The 19,863-nt window shown below is 42.2% G+C and overlaps 1 protein-coding gene across 1 annotated transcript in view; it reads left to right on the top strand.

Moving 5' to 3' along the window:
* Positions 1-14,071, top strand: part of LOC121282852 (mucin-2-like) — a 136,417-nt gene extending 122,346 nt beyond the window's left edge. The window contains exons 51-55 of the mRNA XM_041196666.1: positions 34-132; positions 3,128-3,256; positions 5,552-5,591; positions 11,374-11,494; positions 13,532-14,071. Coding sequence (XP_041052600.1) covers positions 34-132; positions 3,128-3,256; positions 5,552-5,591; positions 11,374-11,494; positions 13,532-13,955 — 813 coding nt within the window. The 3' untranslated portion in view covers positions 13,956-14,071. The remainder of the gene's footprint in view (positions 1-33; positions 133-3,127; positions 3,257-5,551; positions 5,592-11,373; positions 11,495-13,531) is intronic.
* Positions 14,072-19,863: the final 5,792 nt, after the last annotated feature.

Raw genomic sequence — 19,863 nt, 5'->3', positions numbered from 1 at the left:
TTATGAAGGAGTAACCACTGCATTTTGCAACAGGGATTTGAGTACAAGAAGGTGGTCGGAAAATGTTGTGGTAAATGTGTCCAGACAAGATGTGTGATACATCTGGGAGGCCAATCCATTCAACTACTATTGGTTTGTATAATTGTATCTTTTTAAAATGAATAATTGATTCTCTGCTACTTTGTTTTGTGTCAGTAAATCAGTAATTATTATTAATTGATCTCCTATAATATCTTTGATAAATTGGAGAATATGGGCACTTTCTTACCTATCTCCATATTTATGTGTTAATTTCTCTCTTTTCTCTCTATCCTGTTATACTTCTGTCTTTTTCTGCACTTCACTTCTATTTCTTTGCTATTAACTCTTTTGTCCTTCCTCTGTGCCATCTTCTGTTTCTTACTGTCTTCTTTTCTTTCAGGTGGGAGGTGATGGGTGGTATGGGATGTCATGGTGTGAAAAAGAATGACTGACGCTTGCAGGCTCTCTTGGTGTGAAAGCTGTGGGGAAACGTGTACCTCAATGGCTTTTTCCCAAGTGTCAATCTCGGGTTCTTATGCTTCCCCTTATGCCTTCACCTTCCTAATTCTGCTCCATCCCATCATTATCCTATCTTTCAACTACTTACTGGCCCCAGTCCGTTGCTCTTTTTCTCTCAACCCTCACCCTCTCTGCCATCACCTCCATCTCTTACCCTAGTTCTTTTCCTCACAGGTATTGTGGATAGAGTGAGCATTTTCTAACTGTCCAAAAAGCATCAATGAGTTGCCTCAAAATTTGTTTTATTTTAATATTGAACTAAAATGATTTCCCTCACTAGTTACCCCTTCCATTCAACTTGGTATATATTCCAAACATTGTAGAGCACAAAAACAAAATCTGTAACAACTGTTGAATCAGAGGACATTGGGCTGAATATAAAATATTGAATAATACGGTGGGGTGGGCGGGGGTGGGGGGTTGGAGTGGGTGGGGGGGGGGTGTTTGTGGGGGACAGCTCATCCAGCCTGGAAGCAAAGCCAGTGTATGACCCACCCCAAAGCCATAAAGCGGTCCGGGGCATCTAAATAAGGGCCTAGTTGGACTTCCACCTCTCCCTGGGGAGGAAGACCCACCCTTTGGAGCTGCTGGCCAATCCAATTGGTTAGCAGCTCCATCAGTCCTGGCAGTGCCAAGACAGCATCAGTGGCCACTGCCAGGAAGAAGGACCATGGATCCTCGGAGCAGGGTCTTAATGGGGTTAAGTCCAGGGCCTTGAGCAGGAAGGGTTTGGGTAGGTCAAGGAGGAGGACGAGGGAAGTGGTGGGTTAAAGACTGCGGGTGGGTAGGCAAGAAGGGGAGCTCAGTGTTAGGTGGATGCCCCGGGATCGGCAAAGGACAGCCCCCAAAGAGTGAACATCGCCTTCCTTCCTGCCCTTTGAGGAACACTTTAAAAAGGCTGCCCACTCCTGCCCTGCTGCCCACGCCAAATATTTCATGGCATGGCAGCCTATTATCAGGGTCAACTGGCTTGATAACAAGCCTAGTTGACCCAAGATTATTTTTTTGAATATGGTGGGTGGGCTGCTGATTTTGGCACCTGCCCAGCTCCCTGTATTAAGGGGGTGGCGGGAAGATGATGGGCTGGGCACGTGCCCTATTTTATGTGGCCCCCATGACAGGGGTAAAATACAACCCATGTTTCACCTCCTCTTGAATAAACAGACACTAAAAGCTTCTCTGTTTATCGGGCTGAATTTTTATGTGCCCCCCAGTGGGTGTGTTTCCCATGGGATGGGGCACGTAAAATAGGTCAGGTGCCCACCCCACCACTTTCCTGCCCACCCCCCAAAATACAAAGGGCGCCAAAATCAGCAGCCCACCCACCATATTTAAATAAGTACTTAAGGGCCAATTAAAATTATTATCAAGCCAATTGACCCTGATAATACAATACCCAGGTAACAAAATGGTGTGCGCAGCTGGGTAGGAGTGGCCAGCCTGATTTATTCCCCTGAGATGGTTAAAGTGCAGGAAAGAAGAGGAGAGTGGTATTTCAAGGGCTGCCCTAAGATCGAACCTCCCCTTCCTTCTTACCCACTTCCTCTCTTAAACCTACCCAAATCTTCCTGGCCCAAAACCCTGAACTTACCCACTCCGGGTACCCATCTTCTTCTGCTGCAGCCCCAGCAGCAGCCACTCACACCTTCGTGGCACTGCCGGGACTGATGGAGCTGCCAGCCAATCAGATTGGCCTGCAGTTCAGTGGTCCAATGAGTGGCCCCATTGCTGCGGAGTGGGTCAGCATGTCGGTTTTCCGGTGGGGGAGGTGGGTCCCTGCGGTTGTATTTATTTACTAGGGTACATGAAGTTAAAATAGCACAGCCATGTTTTGATTAATTGGCAGAACAGACTCGAGTAACTGAAAAGCCTATTCCTATATCCTATGCTTTGAAAATGACACTATCAATTTTACCTCAAAGATTTTGAAATTTGTACTTCTGCTTTTCAAAGTGATTTTAGGAAACGCTACCGTGCAGCAACTTCTCAAAGCTAAAACAAAAACAATTGATTCAGCTGTCTAAACAGTATTGATGCATTCTGGGAAATGACGTGCACTAACCCACTCAGACAACGCAATTCAAATTCATCTCACAGAGACAGTGCTGTGAGCAAAAATACCAACACCAGGCTTAGATTTTTGGATGAGATGAGGTCTTCAAGTAAAACCTTTAATAAAAGGATTAAAAATATACAAAAGATAAATCATTGTATATATTTTAATAATGTTTAATGAAATATGATTCTTTGTTTTGATCCTTGGTTTCAGACATTATAAATTTCAGTTACTGGGGGAAAAAAACAATGAAAATATTCAAACATTTTGAGTGATTTGTGGAAATCTCATAAGCAGACTACAATGATTGGATGATATACTATTACTATAAAGTGACAGCTACTCTTTATCCAATGTTAAACATATCAAACTGTGCGACAATGTTGTAATAGGTATTTTCAAAGATGTTGGCAGATACTTAAAATGAGTTTGTTTTCAATGAAGCACGCACCTCCTATCCTGAATTTTATATGCAATAAATTAGCGATACTTTTTAACTCACTGTTATCTTCTTTTTGCGTGCTTTTCTAGCCTGGGAAAACATGGCCTTCACCTTATAACAACTGTACAGTTTATGGATGCATGCAAATTAATGACAGCTTAATATCTACCAGTTCCAAGCATGTTTGTCCTGATTTTCATCCAGAAGACTGTGAACCAGTGAGTAAATGGAGGTTTTGACAAAATACTGAATGGAAACCCAACTTTGAATGGATTTTAAACAATGCAGCTCATTTATAAATGAATTCAAAGATATCATTCTATTAAAATTATTCTAAGAGAGTGAATGTTTGTGGAAGGGGTGCCGATCAAGTGGGCTGTTTTGTCCTGGATGATGCCAAGCTTCTTGAGTGTTGTGGGAGCTGCACTCACCCACTGAAGTGGAGTGTATTTAATCACACACCTAACTTGTGCCTTGTAGATGGCAGACAGGTTTGGGAGTCAGGGTGAGTTACTTACCTCAGGATTCCTGGCCTCTGACCTGCTCTTGTAGCCACAGTATTTATATGGTTAGTCCAGTTCAGTTTCTGGTCAATGGTACCCCACAGGATGTTGATAGTGGGGGATTCAGCGATGGTAATGCCATTGAATGTCAAGAGGCAATGGTTAGATTCTCTCATGTTGGAGATGGTCATTGCCTGGCACTTGTGCAGCATGAATGTTACTTGCCACTTGTCAGCCCAAGCCTGAATATTGTCGAGGTCTTGTTGCACTTGGACATGGACTGCTTCAGTATCTGAGGAGTCACGAATAAGGCTGAACATTGTGCAATCATCAGCGAATATCCCTACTTTTGACTTAATGATGGAAGGAAGGTCATTGAAGAAGAAGCTGAAGATGGTTGGGCCTAGGACACTACCCTGAGGAACTCCTGCAGTGATGCCCTGGAGCTAAGATGATTGACCTCCAACAACCACAACCATCTTCCTTTGTGCTAGGTATGACTCCAACCAATGGAGAGTTCTTCCCCTGATTCCCATTGAATCCAGTTTTTCTAGGGCTCCTTGATGCTACACTCGGTCAAATGCGGCCTTGATGTCAAGGGCAGTCAATCTCATCTCACCTCAGGAGCTTAGCTCTTTTGTCCATGTTTGAACCAAGGCTGTAGTGGTCAAGAGCTGAGTGGCCCTGGCGGAACCCATACTGAGCGTCAGTGAGCAGGTTATTGCTAGCAAGTGCCCCTTGATAGCACTGTTGATGACCCCTTCCATTACTTTACTGATGATGGAGAGTAGACTGATGGGGCAGTAATTGGCCTGGTTGGATTTGTCCTGCTTTTTGTGTACAGGACATACCTGAGCAATTTTCCATATTGCCGGGTAGATGCCAGTGTTGTAGCTGTACTGGAACAGCTTGGCTAGGGGCGCGGCAAGTTCTGGAGCACAAGTCTTAGATTGTCAGGGCCCATTGCCTTTGCAGTATCCAGTGCCTTCAGCCATTTCTTGATATCACGTAGGGTGAATCGAATTGGCTGAAGACTGGTATATGTGATGCTGGGGATCTCCAGAGGAGGCTGAGATGGATCATCCACACTGCACTTCAGGCTGAAGATTGGTGCAAATGCTTTAGCCTTATCTCTTGCACTGATGTGCTTGGCTCCCCCATCATTAAGGATGGGGATATTTGTGGAGCCTCCTCCTCCAACATTTATGACTGGATGCAGCAGGACTGCAGAGCTTAGATCTGATCCGTTTATTGTGGAATCACTTAGTTCTGTCTATCACTTGCTGCTTATATTGTTTGGCATGCAAGTAGTCCTGTGTTGTAGCTTCACTAGGTTGACATCTCATTTTTAGGTATGCCTAGTGCTGTTCCTGACATGCCCTCCTGCACTCGTCATTGAACCAGGGTCGATCCCCTGGATTGATGGTAATAGAAGAGTTAGGAGCATGCCAGGCCATGAGGTTACAGATTGTGGTTGAGTATAACTCTGTTGCTGCTGATGGCCCACAGTGCCTCATGGCTGCCCAGTCTTGTGATGCTAGACCTGGACAAAATCTATTCCTTTTAGCACATTGGTAGTGCCACACAACACAATGGAGGGTGTCCTTAATGTGAAGAGGAGTCTTTGTCTCCACAATGACTGTGCGGTGGTCACTCCAACCGATACTGTCTTGGACAGATGCATCTGCGGCAAGCAGGTTGTCCTGTAAGAACATACAGCTTATCTCTGCTGTTACTTGCATCTTCACAGTTGCACTGGGAATTTTTGGTTCAACATATTACAAGCAGATCTCAAAAAGCATATGGGAAATTTAATTATTCTTGACTCAAAGTCATACAATTGAGAAATATTAAGTTGAATGATGAACAAAAATCCAGTGCCAGCATTTGTTATTCGTTGTTAGCTCTTAATCCTTGCAATTACTGTCATTTTATAAAAATATAGTTCATCATAATATGATCTTCAACATAATTTGAGATTTATGATTAAAACTTTGTTTAATGTTGCAGGATACAATTACTACAACTGATGATGGCTGTTGTAAGACATGTGAGTGTTGAAAACTTATGGTGTTATTATGAATAACGTATAAAAATGTGCCAATAGAATCACACAGTTTCAGTAGGACAGAAGGAGGCCATTCGGCTCATCGTGCCTGCACCAGCTCTCCAAATGATCAATATGACCTAGTGCCATTGCCCTGCCTTTTCCATGTACCCCTGCACATTGTTTCTATTCAAATAATCACTGAATGCCCTCTTGAATGCCTCAATTGAACCTGCCTCCACTACACTTCAGGCAGTGCATTCCAGACCCGAACCACTCGTTGCGTGAAAAAGATTTTTCTCACATCACACTTCCTCCTTTTGCAAATTGCTTTAAATCTGCGCGCTCTCTTGATCCATTTATGAGTAGGAACAGCTTCTCCCTCACTACTCTGTCCAGCTCCCTCATGATTTTGCACATCTCTATCAAGTTCGCTCTTAGCCTTCTTCTCTCCAAGGAAAACAGTCCCAATTTCTCCAATCTATCTTCGTAACTGAAGTTTCTCATCCCTGGAACCATTCTTGTAAACGTCCTCTGCACTCTCTCCAATGTGTTCACATACTTCCCATTGTGTGGTGCCCAGAGCTACACACAATACTCTACCTGATGTCTAACGATTGTCTTATATAAGTTCAGCATAGCCTCCCTGCTCTTATACTCTATGCCCCTATTACTAAAGCCTAGAACTTATATGCTTTAACTGCTCTCTCCATCTGTCCTGCCACCTTCAATGATCTATGCATATATACACCCAAGTCTTTCTGCTCCTACACTCCTTCAAAATTTCACCCTTTATTTTATATTATCTGCCATGTTCTTCCTACCGAAATGCATCACCTCACACTTCTCTGCATTGAACTTCATCTGCCACCTATCTGCCCACTCTACCAACTTGTCTATGTCCTTTTGAAGTTCCACACCATCCTCATCACTGTTCACAACACTCCCAAGCTTCATCTGAAAACTTCGAAATTGTCCCCTACACACGAAGATCTAGATCATTAATATATATATATATATCTATCTATCAAGAAAAGCAAGGGTCCCTATACCGACCCCTGGGGAACTCCACTACAAACCTTCCTCCAGCCCGAAAAATATCCATTGACCATTACTCACTGCTTCCTATTTTTCAGCCAATTTTGTATCCACATTGCTACTGTCCCTTTTATTCTATGAGCGATAACTTTTCTCACAAGTCTGTTGTGTGGCACTGTATTGAATGCCTTTTCAAAGTTGACGTACACCACATCAACAGCATTACCCTCATTGACCTTTTCTGTTACCTAAGAATTCCTTCATTTAAACAACTGGTTTTTTGATGAATAAAACCCAAGGGTAAGAGATTAATTATAATAGTCAATGCCTTTGTACATAAATGGCTGCTACACGTTTGAGGTCTGCACTCGATATTTTGTCAGGTTATAAATTATTGGTTTCTTCCATTAAGCAGCCATGCTCCTTATGATCAAGGCTTCACTTTTATTGGTCAGTGTTGAGATTTGAACCTCTTTTTAACATTATGGCCTGGGATTTTTGCTGAGTTGGGCTGACTTAGGCATCCTTTAAAAATGGCATTTATGACCCAGCTCCAGGATTCATGCCGCTATTACGGTTTCTGGCAGTTCTTACCAGCACAGTGTAATGGTACAGGTAGCACAGTTGAAAGCCCCCACGTAATTTTTGTGGAGCCAAGCCCCGCCCATAAGAAGATGTAGTTCATGGCACTTCAAAGGAGTCATGAAACGCAAGGGAACTCCAGTCCCAAATGGGGAACCCAAAATAAAACCATTCGACTGATCCTGAAATTCTTTCACTGACAAGCTTTGAAATGCAAAAAAAAATCAGTTATTTCAGTTTCAATAGTTAGATGTTATACTTTAAATTATATGTGTTTGTATTGCAAAGATTGATCATAGGGCTCTGTCCTACAAAGAGAAGTTGACCGTCATGTTGATTAGCGTTGTGTAGACATTGAGAAAAGTGCTTTATGCATTTAAAACTGAAGAAAACACTACTTGGGAATATTACTGCTATGATCTGAAATGATTTAAATGTCCATAGCTCTTTCAATTCGAAAAAGGCTGGTCCCCAGCTTTCACTAACAGTCACCTGCTTCTGGTTGCTTTGATCGACAGACCTTCTGGTGCAGCTTAGAAAAAAACAAAGCTATCAGTTTTTTGAGTCTAAGCAGAGTGCATGGTTTACATTTAGTAGCACTTCATTTTGAAAGCTAGGATCTTTATGAATGATTGGCTGAGCTTCAAAAGCTGATGATCACTTATCTCAGCAGGGGATTGTGTAGACAGTTTGATTAACAGTTTCAAGAGGTTGTTATTAAATGGTTATCTGTTTTTAATATGTCTATTGAATAGATGTTTGTTTGTTTTTACATCAGATTGATTATTTGAGGGAATTTCTCTTTTCTCAATGGTGTTTTTGAATGAGGATTTTTTCAGTATGAAGTGTGATTGAGTGAGAACTCTATTAGATTGTTAGAAGTTAAGTTTTTTCATGTCCATTTCAAATATATGAAGGGGCTTGGGGTATGAAGGGGCATGGGTTATGAAGAGGCATGGGGTTACAGCGGGCATGGAGGTGCATAGGGGATATGAGGGCGAATGAAGGGGATATAGGGTAATGAGGGGGCATGGTTGATGGGTAGGGGCAAGGGTGGGGGTGAGCAGTTAGGGATCAAGGGCCTGACATTTTGCACTACAGCTGAGCCGGATCTCCCATTAGACAAAGGTAGGTGCTCTAGTCTTCTAGCCTCTGCCAACCGACCGCTTTTATTGCTGCCATGGGCCTACTTCTGGGAGTGGAGAACCGGACTCCACCCAATCTCCTCCATGGAAATCTAATCCTATGTGCATTAGTTTCACCAGAATATGTTGAAATATGCCAATGACCCCTCCATCACCTCAAACTAATATGGGTAATGGCTTTATCAGGCATGCTGAGTATTTCCAGAATTTTTTAAAAAATGATTATTTAATGGGATGTGAGCATCACTGGCAAGGTGAGCAATTGTTTCTCATCCTTAATTACCCTTGAGAAGGTGGTGGTCAGCAACCTCCAGAAACATGCCATCCACAAAACTTTCAGTCTCACGGAAGCACCACAGTCTCTTGAGCTGCAAATCCCAGAGTTTTCAATCCTGCAGGTGACAAAACTTCCATATATGGTTGTCCAGGATACAAGAAATATCCTGGAGTTCCCATATGGAGTACAATGTGCAATCAATGGGACTGAGGTGTCCTGCCATGCCTAGATTACTAACTCAATTTTGAGAGACAAAAATTAAATCTTGGAAGACAAGGTTAAGATTTCAAGCCCCATTTAATTATTTTAGTCCCTTATCTTTGATCTCAGATCCTTACAATCTATAATGGACTTAGTTCCCTTGGGTTCCACCGGCTCTTCCTATCGCCACTGACTCTGACCTCAATCTTCTGACAACCTCGCTCCTCCAGGCTCTGACCGCTCTACTGTTCTGCACTCAAACTCATTCAGGACCCCTCCCCTTACCTTCGGGCTCACCAGTCTCTTGAAATAATAGTAATATTTCCCAACTCTTAGTTTATACAACAGCTCCATCTGTGAGTGGGAAGAAAACAAACACTGGAATGCCCATCAACCAAACACCTAGCTGCTGTCCTGTGACATCATTCCTTCATTCTTTTGGTTTCAGGTTGTCACTCTTTATATCTCAGTCTCTACTCTCGTGCCTCAGTTTGTCACTCTTTATATCTCAATCTCTACTCTCGAGCTTCAGGTCGTCACTCTTTATATCTCAGTTTCTGCTCTCGCTCTTGTTGCTGAAGCTCTCAAACGCAAGGTCATCACTCTTATACCCCCATCTTTAATCTCATTTTCATCACTGCTCACACTGTCTTCATCAGGGTGCAACACACTAATGTTAGTGGCACTTTACATTTAAATAGTATATTTAAAATGATAAAATGTCCCAAGGGCCTTTATAAAGCATATTATAAAACAAAATATGAGACCAAACCACATAAGAAGTTTTTAGGACTATTGACAAAAATGTTTGGTCAAAGAGAAAACTTCTAATGAGCTTGGTGAAGGGAGGAAGGGAGGTGTAGAGGTGTAGGGAAGGAATTCCAGCTCTATAGGGCATACACAACTTAATGCACGGCTATCAATGGTAGAGCAATTAAAATCAGGGATGCTCAAGAGGCCAGGATTAGATCAGCACATATTAACTTGAGAGTTGTGGGGTTGCAGGAGGTTACAGGAAGGGCCATTGGCCATGTAGGGATTTGAAAATATGACGAGAAGTTTAAAATCAAGATGTTGCTTGACCGAAAACCAATATAGGTCAGTGAGCCCTGGGGTGATGGGTGAATGGGACTTGGTGCGAGTTAAGACAAAGGCAGCAAAGTTTTTGGATGAGCTGAAGTTTATGGAGGGTAGAATGTGGGAGACCTGCCAAAAGCATGTTGAAATAGTCAGGATTAGAGGTAATAAAGATATGAATGAACACCAGACGCTCATTCAGGCGATGTGAATGAAGGTGATATGAAGTCAGGTGATGTTACTGAGAGGAAATAAGTGGTTTTAGTGATGGCACAGAAGTGACACACAGCTAATGTTACCACAGAAAGTGAGCAATCCACTTTCTAATAAGAGTACATTTTGATAAAATTAAACTCCACTTGCTGTTGTTACACACACTTGATTTCATCTAGTAAAGAACCACCCAAATGACCCCGTCTGCATTGGAAGTTTCCAAGGTTCTTGACACTACTGATACACATTGAGTGTAAAATGGATTCAAGCCAGATGGTGAAGCACAAAACAAGACAACACTTATCCTGGATAGTAGATTTATTCACAGGATGCAGCATCATAGATCTCTACCTCCTAATTACTACCCCAGTACCCCCCATTGACTCTTTTGATACTCTTTTGAGTACAGTGCATCAAATAAACTAATGAACTAATTAACAGCCGCTTAAAGGGGTTCTGTAACAAAAATCAAAACCAGTTTTTATACTCTGAGTACATCAATGAAACAAATGAACTAATAGTAAATTAACAGCACCTTAAAGGGGTTGACTCTCTTTATAACTCTTTTGAGTACAAAGACGTTTCCATCTGTTCCTATTCAGATGAAGTTACATTGTTTCATAGTTTGCCATTGTGAGATTTGAACTCTTGATCTTGGGGTTACAAGCCCAGTACCATAATCACTTGGCTATTTAGGCCAAGCGCTGACTCTCTTTATATGTGACTCCAGTCCTTAATCAAATAATGCCCATCACCAGTGTATCTTTAACTATATAATCAACAAACACATTAACGTGCCACCTCCTTATTGAATCTTAAGGGAAAATGTTTGCAGACTTCAGAAAAGTCATATTCGATTTGAAACGTTAATGTTGTTTCTCCCTCCACAAATGCTGCCAGTCCTGCTGAGTTTTTCCAGCATTTTGTTTTTATTTCAGATTTCCAGCAGCCACAGTATTTTGCCTTCGTTTAGTAAAAAAAGTTTCATGTTTTACTCACCATTTTGTGAATTAAAAATAGCAAAAAAAAAAATCAACATTTAAAATATAAACCCCCCAAAAATATGAGTGGGATTCTCTTGCCTTCAGTTTTAGGAACAGAAAAACTGGTTCTGCTTCTTTAATTACCATTTTCATGAGCCTTTTTAGTCTTCAAATCCATGCTTGCAGTTAGAATAATTGCTGGTATTCTCTTTTCACATTGAAAGGCCTATTCTCTGTTTCTAAATGTTCATATTTACAATCAAACACAGGCCAAGAAAGACAAAGTTGTAAGCGAACACAAACCATGGTCCAGATAACGCATGATGGATGTAAATCGGTGGAAAAAGTAGAAATTGCAGCATGTGAAGGAATGTGTGGTACTTACTCTATGTAAGTAACAATTTGATTATTTTGTGTACCTGTTACCTCAAATGATTTTATTTTATTATCTCGACCATGTAGCCTCATTTATTTTATTTGTTCATAGCATATGGGCGTTGCTGGCACAGCATCTATTGCCCACCCTAACTGCCCTTGAGAAGGTGGTGGTGAATGGCATTCTTGAACCGCTTCAGTCCATGTGATGTAGGTACACCCACAGTGCTGTTAGGAAGGGAGCTTCAGGATGTTAACCCAGTGACAGTGAAGGAACAGTGATAAAATTCTAAGTCAGGGTAGTGAGTGACTTGGAGGGGAACTTGCAGGTGGTGTTTTTCCCATGTGCTTGGCACCCATGTTCTTACAGGTGGTAGAGATTGAGGGATTGGAAGTTGCAGTTGAAGAGCCTTGGCAATTTGCTGTTGTGCATTTCAGAGATGGTACACACTACTGCCAGTGTTTGTGGCAGGGTGGAGAGAGTGACTGTTTCAGTTGATGGATGGGTTGCCAATCAAAATGATAGCGACCTGTTCTCCCACCCCCCACCAGAAGGTCCACCCCGCCCCACCCCACCATAGTTTTACAAGAAGCAGAGGTAGTGTCGGACAGCCCACTCGCAAGTAGATCAATTGTCCTGGCACCACCAGGATTTGACCGGCAGCAGGAGAAGTCCCCGTCAAGTGCTCAGCCCGACAGGTTTCCCTGTGAGGGCTGGGGGCAGGCAGTAGGACGGTCCCTCCTTGGGCCCATCGGAGGGGCTTACCAAGGTCAACCCCCGCAAGGTTCCCCTCCCCCACTGGCCTTTCCCCCAAAATTCTCCTAGCTGCCTCCCACTTACCAGGGCCTACCAGCTTGGCATCTACTTTGCTGTGGCAGATGCAGCACAGCTCGCCTCCTCTCAGCACATGTAACGTACCAGCAGTGGCCACCGCTCCTGGTGGCACTGCCAGCACTGGAGAATTGCCACCTTTGATTGGGCAGCAGCTTTCTGAGGAGGGCCTTCTGTTGCTGAGGGCTGGAAGCCCCACCTCAATCCCCTTCACTGGCAACACAGCTGGATTGAGCGCAGGACATGTTGTTCTGCTGGGTGGGCTCACCCCCACCCGGACTTTATGACAGTAGGAGCAGGAACAGTGCTGCCCTATAAAACCCAGCCCATTATTTATGTGGCTGCTCCTGTTAAGTTTCTGGTCAATGGTAACCTCCAAGATGTTGATAGCGGGGGATTCAGCAATGGCAATGCTGTTAAATGCCAAGGGAAAATGGTTAAGTTCTTTCTAGCTGGAGATGGTCATTGCCTGGTACTTGTGTGAATCAAATGTTTTATTTGCCACTTATAAGTCCAAATCTGAATGTTGTCTTGGTCTTGCTGAATGGGGGCATGGATTGTTTCATTATCTGAAGAGTTACAAAAGGAACTGAACACTGTGCAACTTTCAGCAACCTTATGATCAAGGGACGGTCATTGATGAAGCAGTTGAAGATGTTTGGGCCTAGGACGCTACCTGAGGAACTCCTGCAGTGATGTCCTGGAGCTGATATGATTGGCCTCCAACAACCACAACCATCTTCCTTTTCACTTGGTGTGACTCCAGCGTGTGGAGAGTTTTGCCCTTCATTCCTGTTAACATCAATTTTACTGAAGCTCTTGTATGCCACACTTGGTTAAATGCTGCCTTCATGTCAAGGGCAATCACCTCTGGAATTCAGCTCTTTTGTCCATGTTTGGACTGAGGCTGTAAAAAGGTCAGGAGCTGAATGGTCCTGACAGAACCCAAAATGAGAGTCAGTGAGCAGGTTATTGTCAAATAAATGCCACTTGACAGCACTGTCACCGACACCTTCCATCACTTTGGTGATGATCAAAAGTAGACTGATGCATGGTAATTGGCTGGGCAGAAGTTTTTGGTCTTTTTGGGCAGAACATAGCTGGTAAATTTTCCACATTGTCATGTAGATGCTAATGTTGTGGCTGCATAGACTAGCTTAGCTAGGGGTGCTTGTTTTCTCATGTTTTAAATCTCTTATACTATGTTTAATAATTAATAGGTATTCTTCAGAAGTAAATTCAATGGATCACAAATGTAATTGTTGCCAAGAAATGAAGAGCCACCAAAGAGAAACAGTTTTGACTTGCCCTGATGGAAGCACTGTTCCTTACTCATACATCTACGTGGATGCATGCAACTGCATAGAAAATCACTGTGAGGAACCAACCAACTCACCTTTTAACAGTACGTTCCACAAAGCATCTCGAGCAAAACGCAGTCCAGACAGGAGTAGTGAGTCTAGAGACAATCACAGTTTGATCAGTTCAGAAAGAGAGACAGACCTCACAAGCTTTAACAGAGAGAAGGAATCCGCTGAAAGTAAAGGGGAAGGAAACCTAGAAATTAATCTTCAAACAAATCGACCTAAGGAAAGAAAGCACAGTAGACGAGCAAATGCTAGGAAGCATATAAGGCACATATAAAGCAAAATAAATCAAAGATGTTAGCAAATCTAATTCATTCTATTCGTTTCTCAGTTGCAAAGCTTACATGCTGTTGTTTATTAATTTGTAATTTTATTAGCATTACTTTCTAATTAAACAAATTTATTCTGAAAAGAGTTTCTATTTATTATCCTGAGTGATATATCAATAAATATTCTTGCTCAGCACAAAGAAAACATATATCTGTCAAGGATTCTCACAAATAAACGATATACTTTTTTAAAATATATTTATTTATCATGTCATAGCTTTTGGTTTTTTTGTACTTAGCTCTCTTCAGTGTCACTATTCACTGTCAGAAGTAGACCTTAATCTACAACTTAGAGTGCAACTTTAATTGCCCAATATCCCATTAAATTATAAAATGCCTCAGAAATTGTTACAAAGAACTGCATACTGGCTTCTGAAATATGAACTATTGAATTGTTACAGCACAGAAAGGGGCATTTGTCCCATCATATCCATGCCAGCTCTCTAGAAGAACAACTCAGCTAGTCCCAATTCCCAATGTGTTCCCCTAGCCCTGAATATGTTTCCTCTTCTTATTATCCAATTCTTTCTTGAAAGCCATGATTGAATCTGCTGTACCATCACCTCTAAAGCAGTGCATTCCAGATCTTAACCACTCACTGCCTAAAAATGTTTTTTCTCAAGTTGTTCTTTTGCCAATCACCTTAAATCAGTGTCCTCTGATTCTCAATCTTTGAACCAATGGAAAAGTTTCTCTTGATCTACTCTGTCTAGACCTCTCATGATTTTGATTCCTGTATTAAATTTCATCTCAACCTTCTCTTTCAAAAGGAAAACAATTCCAGATTATCCAATCTATCCATGTAACTGAAGTACCTCATGCCTGGAACCATACTCAAATCTTTTCTGTACTTTCTCTAATGCCTTCACAACATTCCTAAATTTCAGCGCCCAGAATTGGATGCATACAAACTCCAGTTGAGGCTGAACCAGAACTTATAAAGATTCATCAGAACAAAAGAACATAAGAAATAGGAGCAGGAATAGGCCATTTAGCACTTCAAGCCTGCCCCACCATTCAATAAGATCATGGCTGATCTGCCCCAGCCCTCAGCTCCCCGATATTTCAAAAATCTATCTACCTCCTCTTTAAATACTTTCAGTGATCTAGCCTCCACAACTCTCTGGAATAGAGAATTCCAAACATTCACTATCCTCTGAGAGAAGAAATTCTTTCACATCTCAGTCTTAAATGAGTGTCCCCTTATTCTGTAACTATGTCCCCTAGTTTGAGATTCCCCCACTGGTGGAAACATCTCAACATCTAACCTGTCAAGCCCCCCTCAGAATCTTGTATGTTTCAATAAGATTACCCCTCAATCTTCTAAACTCTAATGAATAAAGGCCTAACCTGTTTAGCTGTTCTTGATAAGTCAACCCCTTCATCCCAGGAATCAGCCTAGTGAATCTCTTGAACTGCCTCCAATGCCAGTATATCCTTTCTTAAATATGGGGACCAAAACTGTACACAGTACTCCAGGGGCAGCCTCACCAACACCCTGTACAATTGGAACGAGACTTCCCTATTTTTAAACTCTAATCTCTGAGCAACACAGGCCAAAATTCTATTTGCCTTCTTAATTACTTGCTGCATCTGCACGCTAACTTTTTGTGTTTCATGCACAAGAACATCCAGGTGCCTCGGTGCAGCACTTCTCTGGACTCTCTCTCCATTTAAATAATAGTCTGTCTTTTGATTTTTCCTACCAAAGTGCATGACCTCACACTTTCCTACATTAAACTCCATCTGTCAAGTTTTTGCCCACTCACCCAACCTGTCTATATCGCCTTGCAGATTCCTTATGTCCTCATCACAACATGCCCTCCCACCTATTTTTGCATCATCAGCAAATTTGGATACATTACACTCTGCCCCCTCCTCCAAGTCATTAATATAGTTAGTAAATAATTGAGGCCCCAGGACTGATCCTTTTTTGTGGCACTTCACCAGCTACATTTTTCCAACCTGAAAAAGACCCATTAACCCTGACCCTCTGTCTCCTGTGTGTTAACCAATCCTCAATCCATGCTAATGCATTATCCCCAATACCGTGTGCTCCTATCTTGCGCAATAACCTTTTCTGTGGCACCTTATCAGGTGCCTTCTGGAAATCCAAATACCGGTTCCTCTTTATCAATTCTGCTTGTTATATCCTCAAATAACCCGAGCAAATTTGTCAAACTTGATTTCCCTTTCACAAAACCATGTTGAATCTGTTTGATTTTGTTAAGCTTTTCTAAATGTCCTGCTATTTCTTCCTTAATAATGGACTCTAGCATTTTCCCAATGACAGATGTTAAGCTGACTGGCCTATAGTTTGCTGCTTTTTGTCTCCCCCCCGCCCTTGAACAGGGGCCTCACATTAGCGGCTTTCCAATCTGCTAGGACCCTCCCGGAATCCAGTGTGTTCTGTAATATTTCGACCAATGTCTCCACTATCTCTGCAGCCACTTCCTTTAAAACCCTTGGATGCAGATCCTCGTGATAGATACTGTTAGAAGATCCTTGCTCTGATTAGCTCCTTGCTTATCTGATTTCTTTGGGATGTTAATCGTGTCCTCCACCATGAAGACCGATGCAAAACATTGGTTTAAATTATCTTCCATTTCTCTGTTCCCTGTTATCAATTCTCCAGCCACATTCTCGAAGGGTTTCATGCTCACTTTAGCCACTCATTCTTTTCATTTACCCGTAGAAGCTCTTGCTGTTTGTTTTTATATTTCTTGCCAATTTACTTTCGTAATAAATTTTCTCCCTCTTTATTAACTTTTTAGCCATCCACAGCTGGCTCCTAAAAAATTCCCAATCCTTTGGCCTACCACTAGCTTTTGCCACTTTGTATGCCTTAGTTTTTGATTGGATAATCTCCTTGACCGCCTTTGTTAACCATGGGTGTTTCATCCTTCTCAGCGAGTCCTTTTTGACCAGGATAAATTTTTGCTGAGGGTTATGAAATACCTGCTTAAATGCCTGCCACTACTTAGACTATTTTCTCAGCCCACTTTAGACAACTCTTTCTTCATACCTCTGTAATTGCCGTTATTTAAGTTGAGGATACTGGTTTGAGACCCGAGTTGCTCGCCCTCAAACTGAATTTTAAATTCTACCATGTTGTGATCGCTACCCCCTGGAGGATCCTTAACTATGATATTTCTTATTAATCCCACCTCATTACACATTACTACATCTAAAATATCCTGTTCCCGGGTAGGTTCTGCAACATATTGCTCTAAGAATCAACCCCTGATGCACTCTGCAAATTCATCTTCCATGTTACTCTTGCCAATCTGATTTTTCCAGTCAATATGCAGATTAAAATCACCCTTGTAACACCCTTCTTATTTCCCGATTTATACTTTGTCCTACAGTGAGGCAACTCTTCGGGAGTCTATAGACGACTCCCACCCATGACTTCACCTTGCTATTCCTTATTTATTTCCACCCAAACTGATTCCACATCACAGCCTATTGCATCTATGTCATTACTCACCACCGCACTGATACCTGCTAACAAAGCTAGCCCACCTCCTTTTCCATTTTGCCTATTTTTCCAGAATGTTGAATACCCTTGAATATTGAGTTCCTAGTCTTCGTCACCCTGCAACCATGTCTCTGTAACAGCTATCAAGCCATATTCAGTTATTTCTATTTGTGCCGTCAACTCATCTATCTTGTTACAAATGTTGCGTGCATTTGGATAAAGAGCCTTACGCTTCGACTTTTTACCATTATTACTCATTCTGGTTCTAATTTCTGCTGCACTCTTATATTTTCTGCCCCTTCCTGTCTCAATTTGATTATCATTCGCCTCTTCACTACCCTGCACCTCTGCTCTCTTGTTTCTTTTTGATTTTTTAAACTTCCCTTCAATTGAACCCCTCCCCCAACCCCCCCAATTAGTTTGAAGTTCTATCTACAACCCTAGCTGTACGATTCGCCAGAACACTGGTCTCAGCACGGTTTAAATGAAGTCCGTCCCAATGGAACAGATCTCTCCTTCCCCAGTACTGGTGTCAGTGCTCCATGAATCGGAACCCATTTTTCGCACACCAATCATTGGGCCACGCATTTACCTCTCTAATCTTATTTACCCTATGCCAATTTGCATGTGGCTCAGGTAGTAATCCGGAGATTATTACCTTTGTGGTTCTGCTTTTTAATTTAGCCCCGAGCTGTTCGTAGTCCCTCAGCAGAAACTCATTCCTAGTCCTACCTACATTGTTGGTACTTACGTGGACCACGGCAACTAGATCCTTTCCTTCCCACTCCAAGTTCCTCTCCAGCCCAGAAGAGATGACCTTAGCCTTGGCATTCAGGACTCTCTGCCTTTGCTGCAGAGAACAGTATCTATTCCCCTAACAATGCTATCCCCTATTACTATTACATTTCTTTTTTCTCCCCCCACTTGAATGGTGCTCTGTACCATGGTGCTGTGGTCAGTTCAATCATCTTCCCTGCAGTCAGTGTCCTTGTCCACACTGGGAGAAAGAACCTCATACCTATTGGGCAAGGGCACTGGTTGAGGCTCCTCCAAAGCTAAATTCTGGATCCCCATACCTGCTTCCCTCACAGTCACACCCTCTAGTCCCTGACTGCAGGCCAAATAAGATATAATTAATCTAAGGGTTGTGACTGTCTCCTGAAACACAGTGTCCAGGTAACTCTCCCCTCCCTGATGTGTCGCAGTGTCTGAAACTCGGACTCCAGCTCATCAACTCTGAGCTGAAGTTCATCGAGCAACCAACACTTGCTGCAGATGTGGTCACCGTGGACTCCACCAGCTCCCACACACTACACAGCTGCAACACATCCCCTGCCCAGCCATCTCTGTTCTATTTAATCAATTAATTTAGATGTTAAATATTTTAAAAGTGAATTTCTTAACTGTACTCTTCAGCTGTAATGATGTCTCCTGATGTAAATCACCTGGCCAATCAAAAGATACATGGAAAAGATACCCACCAACCACCTACCTGTTTTCCTTTGATGGTAGAAACAGTTTGAAGGGGCTCTCTGCCACCGGTTTTTATTTCCTGTCGCCACTGCCCATCTCACACAGGTCCACTCTCAATGTGCTTCCTTGCTTTTGTACTCCATGCTTTTAATTATAAATCCCTGCACCCTATCAGGCATATCAATCACTTTCTCAACCTGCCCTGCCACCTTCAACAATTTCAGCACATATACCCCTAGACCCCTCTGCTCCTGCATCCGCTTTAGAAATGTATCCTTTCTTTTATGTTGTCTTTCCTTGTTCTTCCCACCAAATATATCATTTTACACTTCTCTGCATTAAATTTTATCTACCACATGTCCTTTTCATAGTTCACAATACGTCCAAGTTTTGGGTCATCTGAAAATTTTGAAATTTCCCCCTGTTCACCCAAGTTTAAGTCATTAATATATCAAGAAAAGCACTGGCCCTGGTACTAATCCCTGGGGAACTTCACTTTACACCTTCTGCCAGTCCGAAAAAACCCCACCATTCGCTACTATGCTCTGTTCCCTGTCACTCAGCCAACTTTGTATCCATGTCGCCACTGTCCATTTGATTCTAAGGGCTTCAATTCTGCTGGCAAGTCCATTATGTGGTATTTTATCAATTGCGTTTTGGAAGCTTATACATCTCATTGACTGCATTAACCCTCTCTGTTACCTCATCAAAAACTCAATCAAGTTAGGAAAACTCATTTATTTTAACAAATCCTTGCTGGCTTTTCTTAGGTAATCCACATTTGTCCAAGTAACTGCTCGTTTTGCCCGGATTATCAATTCTAAAAACTTTCCCACCACTGAAGTCAAGCTGCATTTGGTGTGTTTATTTTTACATTTTCTTTGAATCAAACATTTGCAATT

Source organism: Carcharodon carcharias, chromosome 10, assembly GCF_017639515.1.
Source record: "Carcharodon carcharias isolate sCarCar2 chromosome 10, sCarCar2.pri, whole genome shotgun sequence".
Classification (NCBI taxonomy): domain Eukaryota; kingdom Metazoa; phylum Chordata; class Chondrichthyes; order Lamniformes; family Lamnidae; genus Carcharodon; species Carcharodon carcharias.
Note: the sequence above shows the minus strand (reverse complement) of the source record. Positions and strands in the feature narration are given on the sequence as shown.